The 7,167-nt window shown below is 39.8% G+C and overlaps 1 protein-coding gene across 1 annotated transcript in view; it reads left to right on the forward strand.

Annotated features, from left to right (window-relative positions):
- The window catches only part of LOC137262075 (high-affinity zinc uptake system membrane protein ZnuB-like), a 34,412-nt gene extending 27,449 nt beyond the window's left edge, over positions 1 to 6,963 (forward strand). The window contains exon 2 of the mRNA XM_067799860.1: positions 6,245 to 6,963. Coding sequence (XP_067655961.1) covers positions 6,245 to 6,963 — 719 coding nt within the window. The remainder of the gene's footprint in view (positions 1 to 6,244) is intronic.
- Positions 6,964 to 7,167: the final 204 nt, after the last annotated feature.

Here is a 7,167-nt window from a genome sequence, read left to right on the forward strand (position 1 = left end):
TGGCTGGACGCTTATAGGACATCTCTTCCGTTTACAAGCTCACCATTCAATGATCCTAAATGGTGATATCAGACCGAGTTTTAGCTGCGATTGTTACTTCGTATCATAACTACTTTCAGGACATGCCCAGTTTCAAAGAACGTTGTCGTAGCCTTTCTCTGGCATTGAATCATTTGCGATATACATTTTACTCTCCGTTCAAACCTACGTGGAGGAGGCAGGAGGAAGGTCCTATTTGACCACACGAAATGTCTAATTTGGAATAGCGTAATATTTTGGAGTTTTCAGACATGTTCAAACACTCCCCACCACGATCTCTATACATAGTCACATTTATGTAGGGAATAATTAATAGGTGGAGATTTGTCAGCCACCAATAAAACCTCAAGGCAAAAGCCAATGTTTTGCCGTATGTCTGTATAAAGAGGTATTTAATATCCTGTGAATATCTGCTTGTTCAAATGTTCAAATATAAGACAATATATTCCGTCCAACCGGTGGAATCATGTATTTTGACGTATGTCTTGTCAGAAAACAATGCGCTGTCATAAGGCCTAAGCAGGCAATCATAGAAACCTTATTCTCGTTGTTGTTCCCATTCATATTGGGTTTACCCAATATTGATACAAGGATATAATGTGAGATATAAACGGTTCATCAACCAAACGTGTCCTTGCCAAACTCCAGACCAACGCATAATCTAAAGGCAAACAAACTGGTATGCAGTATTTTCTTGGATAAGAACTCTGTCATAAATGCTTAGAAATGTCTGTCAAAAATGTGAACACGTGTTTCAAGTTCGTTTTGTATCCTGACACAAACAACTTTCATATCAGGAGTCATTCGAACATCCAGCCAAAGCATACATGTGTATTTCACACGTGTACAGACTTTGTTGTGTAGCAAAAGCATTACGTATACATAAGGAAATATAGATTTGATTTCCACCTCTGTGCGAACCATTTGCTTTAACTCAGTGTCGAGACGGGAATTCGGTGTCATGTAACGATGCATAGGCTTTTTGGCAAAGGTGCTGCGAATTGCGACAACAAACTTTTTTTTTCTTTGGGCCATTCAATGTCTTCATTACTGCTTCTGTTGTGCCTGTGAATGCAAATTCAGCTTCTTGTCATGATGAGCTGTCATTTATCTAGAAATGTGCCCCTTGTCCCAATACTCATATAGTGAGAAGGATTAATTCCAGTTCCTGCGAAACGTCAAGAACGATGACTGGAATGTTTGTCTACTGGATAATATATCTGAAAAGTTTGACTGAGACAAGTAGAGCACATGAAATATTGGTCGCCAGCTTGTGACCTTCAACAGTTAAACGGTTAACATACTCCACAAATATGAAGTTCATAACATTCTGTGAAATGATATTTCACTAATTAGGCTTCGGGTATCTGCTTCATGAGACACACGAAGACGAACCATTATCTTGTACAAAGTAATGACTTTAATATGTAATGCAGGCATCAGTAAGACTACAGAAAGGCGACACATACTCTCGCCATATACACAGCAGTGAACATGGTTTATGGAATAACTACTCACTACATGGAATTACGGACTTCGAACGAAAAGAATTTATATGTTTTTCTGTGTATGTTGTTCAGATGTCATTTTACTATACATGGACTCGACCCTTATATATACCCAATTCTGGTTTTATACACACATGCGCGCTCAGGCAGGCAAGGTGTCAGGCAGGCAGGGGCAGGCAGGGGCAGGCAGGCGGGAAGGCAGGCGGGAAGGCAGGCGGGCAGGGGCAGGCAGGCAGACACGCACGTACGTACTTACTTATATACATACAGTAAATTAAAACATAGAAACCAGCTGGATCCCTCTTGGAGGAGTGGGTAATGAAACGAACTGGAGACCATCCTGAAATGGTTCAGTTTCAGTTTCATGAAACTGTAGGAAACTTCCTGGATACCAACTGAAAATGTTGGTTTCCGCGACGTTTCTTCTCAGTTTCAGTATTCCGGAAACCAGCTTATTTTTGTAGTGTACATACATATGTGTATATATATATATATATATATATATATATATATATATATATATATATATATATATATATATATATATATATATATATATATATATATATATATATATATATGTATATGTGTGTGTGTGTGTGTGTGTGTGTGTCTGTGTGTGTCTGTGTGTCTGTGTGTCTGTGTGTGTGTGTGTGTGTGTGTGTGTAACGGTGCATGTAGACTATTAGTGTGTGGATCCAGTCTACAATTGATACACATGCATCCGTTTGTATCGTGCGTGAAAATAACATTCATATCTATTCGGTAGGTAGGCCGATCTGTGTCGACAACATCTCTGTTACAGTTTTGTTCCACATTTAATCTATTCCTCTTCCTGTGTGTGGTCGTGGATTTCAGAAAAGGACATGTAAGGGATGTTCAGTTATAAAATAATCTGACTCCATAATAATAATTTCGAGACATCGTGTCAATTATATCCGTTTTAGGAACACTTATGTGAGTTCCAATTTGTCTAGTGTTTATGTCACAATTTTTGAGCATGTAAGTAATGTCACGCCTGACACGTCACGTGTGATTGGCGTTCCGCTGCGTAAAACACATCCCTGAAATTTGTCATATCAAGTTAAGTGATGTATTGACTACGTCACCGATACGAACTGCCCCTCAAGGAAGCAACCCAGTCTAACTAAAATTTAACAACATATTGTTATCAATTGGTTGGAGCATATAACGAGCACACATTCGGCTATGCATCTATTTTCCTTGTTGCCAGAGATTTATCAAAGTTGCTGATTGTATCGGCAAGAGCCACTGAGAGTGTTCGTGAAAAATGACCTTTGTTCAAGAAGTAAGGAATTGATAATAGGTAAATTGCAAGGATTCATGACGGACGCGTAATCAAACCTTTCTGAAATGAGTGAGTTGGGTTTTACGCAATAATCCACCAATATCACGGACACCAGAAATGGGCGTCACACATTCTGTCCATGTGGAGAATCGAACCCGGGTCTTCGGCGTAAACGCACATAACATGTAACATCTAGTATTGCGTTGTAGTTGCGAATTATTCTGATTATAAGCATTACTTATGTATATACATACGATCCCTGCATCAACAAGCACACCCTCTGGGCATCCGACGTGCTGCTTGTCTCGTGAAGCCTGTTAAATTGGATTGGTATTATACACCATTATTCAGCATATTCTGTATTTTCCCAGATGAAGAAACACCAGTGTTTATCATGCTGTTCACTGCTTATATTATGGTGTATTGTTGGAACAGTACAATATAACGTTCAGTATTCAGAACCAGAGTTATGGTTTGAAATAAACGCTCTTGATGTAGATCTCGCGAGCTGCGAGACTCATGTATGGACGCCATATTGGACATGTTTTCAGTTCGCGCAACTAAATGCATGCTGGAAGTGGATGTCCATGTAGTACACTACCTTGTAGTGCTTGTCATGTCACACAGTGGGGCCACTTAATTAAAGTTTAAGACAATGTGTTTGTATGATCTCTGTGAAAACAATGTCAGAATGTAAATAACTGAAAGTAATTTCACCAACTCCTTAAACCCTTATCAAACTGCTTAAACTACAAACTGAATATAAGAAGGGGCCATTTCCTGTTTTTGTTTTTCAAAGTATTGCGAAACAAGCCATCAGATTGCGCGATCTGATGTTTGGATGCTCGTGGAATGTTATCAGCAATGTATATTTCTAGCATCTGCGGACCAAATCCTTAACATCATGTGTGCCTCCCACGGAGCTGACAATGCAACAATTTTACTAAGTGATTATGTGCACGTTAAGGCTGACTTGAGCGACCACTAGACTTATAAACGTTGTCACAACTATCATTATCATTTATCATTATTGTTCATGTTATGTCGTAACGGTTACAGTTGTAGATGAGGAACTTGCAGTAGTAGTAGTAGTAGCAGCAGCAGTAATACTAGTGGTAGTAGTAGTAGTAGTAGTAACAGCAGAAGTATACGTAGTAGCAGGAGCAGTAACAGTAGAAGTAATAATAGCAGCAGCAGCAGCAGCAGCAGTAGTAGCAGTAGTAGTAGTAGTAGTAGCAGTAGTAGTACAACATATTCCATATTTGGGATTTCACTTTCTTAGTAAGTACAAATTCTAGTACTTTTGTGGGTTGAGTCCCATCCGGGATTCGAACCCGCGCCCTCAGGAGCAGCAACAGTAGTATCAGGAGCAGCAGTACTACTAGTGGTAGTAGTAGTCGTCGTCGTAGTAGTAGTAGTAACAGCAGAAGTAATAATAGCAGCAGGAGCAGTAACAGTAGCAGTAGTAGTAGTAGTAGTAGTAGTAGTAGTAGTAGTAGTAGTAGTAGTAGTAGTATGTAATGGAAGACGTATATCCATAATGATATGTCTTCATCCTCCTACGTGATCATACTGGCACCTTGCCAACAAGTAGAGTGAACCCATTCATGATAACGGGATTTTTCATCCTAAGCTGTTTATGTTCCTGAGAAGAACAAAGGGGCTAATCAAGCATGACAGGTTATTACTTTGCACTTCACCTTGACACAAATGACCTTTGATTCTTTTATCACCGTCGCTTGAAATCATGACGCTTAAATGAGCATGTCATTCGACACGTACAGAAAGATATCTTCATCGTCTTTGTCTTTACCAGTCGTTTAGTTCATTTTCTGTCGCAGTAAGGTCACATTTGTTTCCAACTGAGGTAACTAAACACAACAATGTGAAAACAAGGATCAAAGTGTACATAAAGTTTTCTCGCTTTCAAATGTTTTTCTTTCGGTATTACAATAAAATATAACACATGTTATATTTGGGATTACACGCACTCAATAAAGTAGGTATTCTTGTAGTAATGCTGTGTTCAGTTCAGTCCACACGTGGACGCCTAAGCCGAGTCTGGTTTTGATTGTTTTTAGGTGCCTGACTCTTCGGATCCCGGATGGGACTCAACCCTACAAAAGTACTAGAATGTGTACCTTGCTGAGAATGTGTACTTGTCAGCTACATACCCATGTTTGTGGGTTTCATCAAAATGGTAAATGTTTGAGACCCACTTCCCATTGGGCTTCCCTCATAACCATTGTCAGGCTTTTTTTTCGCAACCAGGGGACACAACTCTATCTTATATGACTTACATGCATGTACTTATCTGTTCAAATTAATATTAATAGTGCTGTCGTTTCTTAAATTTTAATTAAACCATTCCCTTTGAAATCGCATATGATTGCTAATTAAATCAATTCAATGTGCTGGGCGTTAACAGGCCGCTTACTGGCCCAGGTCGCTCCAAAACTGTAAAACCAACCAACTTAAATTGCATTTAGTGTCTTCTTCTGAGGTAAAGTGCATTTATATGTTAACTGATGGTTAACTGTGCTGTATGAAAGAGGAGATCGTTATGGTTTATGGGTATCACATACATGTCAGTTGGCTGACGCAATGTCGTCAAACCACTTGCAGATAAGACTAAAATACACGAATGATCACAGATGTTCCTGTACCATAGCTGTAGCATAAATGCTTGAAGAAATAAATGCGTGACTGTGTTTAGTCCATGTGACCTTTACCAAACCGATTTCACATTTAAATGGATGTAAAACTGATTATGGCATTGTTGATATCTGATGCAGTTCCGACAGTCGTCTGGGTGATCGTAGTGGATGCGTACTTTAATTTCACGCACATGTTCCTCTTCGTCTGGTAATGATCAAAATCCATATTAAATCACGAAGCCCACCTGTGACGCAGCCATAAGAGTTTCACACAAGTTAGATTCCAATACTTTGAAGACAGCCGAATCAGGATTAGAAACGAAGTGGCAGAGATGCTATTACGTAGTGAGATTTACACTAATATGTCGTGGTGCTAGTGTATTGCGATTCAGTCCAAACATTAATATGCATGTGAGTGGAGCCTTTAAGTGTTGGTTCAAATCCAAGATACAATCCGATTTTCATCCTTGACTTGTTACCGTGATGAATGTATTTCAACATAAGACTGATGTTCTTTTCGAACCTCTTTCGTTTCTTTCCGTTGTTATCATCGTTAATATGTTATTGCTATCAATGTCTTGGTTGCCATCGTCAGTGCTACCAATATCGCTGTCGTGGTTGCCATCGTCATTGCTATTGCTATCACTGTCGTAAAACGCTTTTGCTATCACTGTCGTGGCTGCCATCGTTAATGCTATTGCTCTCACCGTCGTAGTCACCATCGTCAACAGTATTTCTGGTTGCCATCGTTAATGCTATAGCTATTGCTGTCGTGGTTGTCACTGCTACTGCTATCAATGTGTTGGTTGCCATCGTCAGTGTTAGTGCTATCACTATCGTGATTGCCATTGTCAGTGTTATTGCTATCACTATCGTGATTGCCATCGTCAGTGTTAGTGCTATCACTATCGTGATTGCCATCGTCAGTGTTAGTGCTATCACTATCGTGATTGCCATCGTCAGTGTTAGTGCTATCACTATCGTGATTGCCATCCTCAGTGTTATTGCTATCACTATCGTGATTGCCATCGTCAGTGTTATTGCTATCACTATCGTGATTGCCATCGTCAGTGTTATTGCTTTCACTATCGTGATTGCCATCGTCAGTGCTATTGCTATGATTATCGTGATTGCCATCGTCAGTGTTATTGCTATCACTATCGTGATTGCCATCGTCAGTGTTATTGCTATCACTATCGTGATTGCCATCGTCAGTGCTATTGCTATGACTATCGTGATTGCCATCGTCAGTGTTATTGCTATCACTATCGTGATTGCCATCGTCAGTGTTAGTGCTATCACTATCGTGATTGCCATCGTCAGTGTTAGTGCTATGACAGTCGTGGTAACATTGCTATCAGTGCCGTTGTCGCCGTCATCAATGATATCCCTGTCGTGTTTGCCATCGTCATCGCTAGTACGGTGTCCCGACAACCACAGGGTGTTGTGAGTACAGTTTTATTCACTATTCCCATAATTATTTTGCTCACGAATCAGTTTTACAGATGCACGAGAAATGATTTATATGGTATACCGCGGTGTCGTTTACACCTTCTTTCGTTGATTATGCTCTGATAATATGAAATGTTAGTCTAGTTCTAGTGTTAACGGTCAGCTCGTACCCGACACTGTCATAACCTAAAAACTGGTACAC

The sequence above is a fragment of the Haliotis asinina genome, chromosome 14 (assembly GCF_037392515.1).
Source record: "Haliotis asinina isolate JCU_RB_2024 chromosome 14, JCU_Hal_asi_v2, whole genome shotgun sequence".
Taxonomy (NCBI): domain Eukaryota; kingdom Metazoa; phylum Mollusca; class Gastropoda; order Lepetellida; family Haliotidae; genus Haliotis; species Haliotis asinina.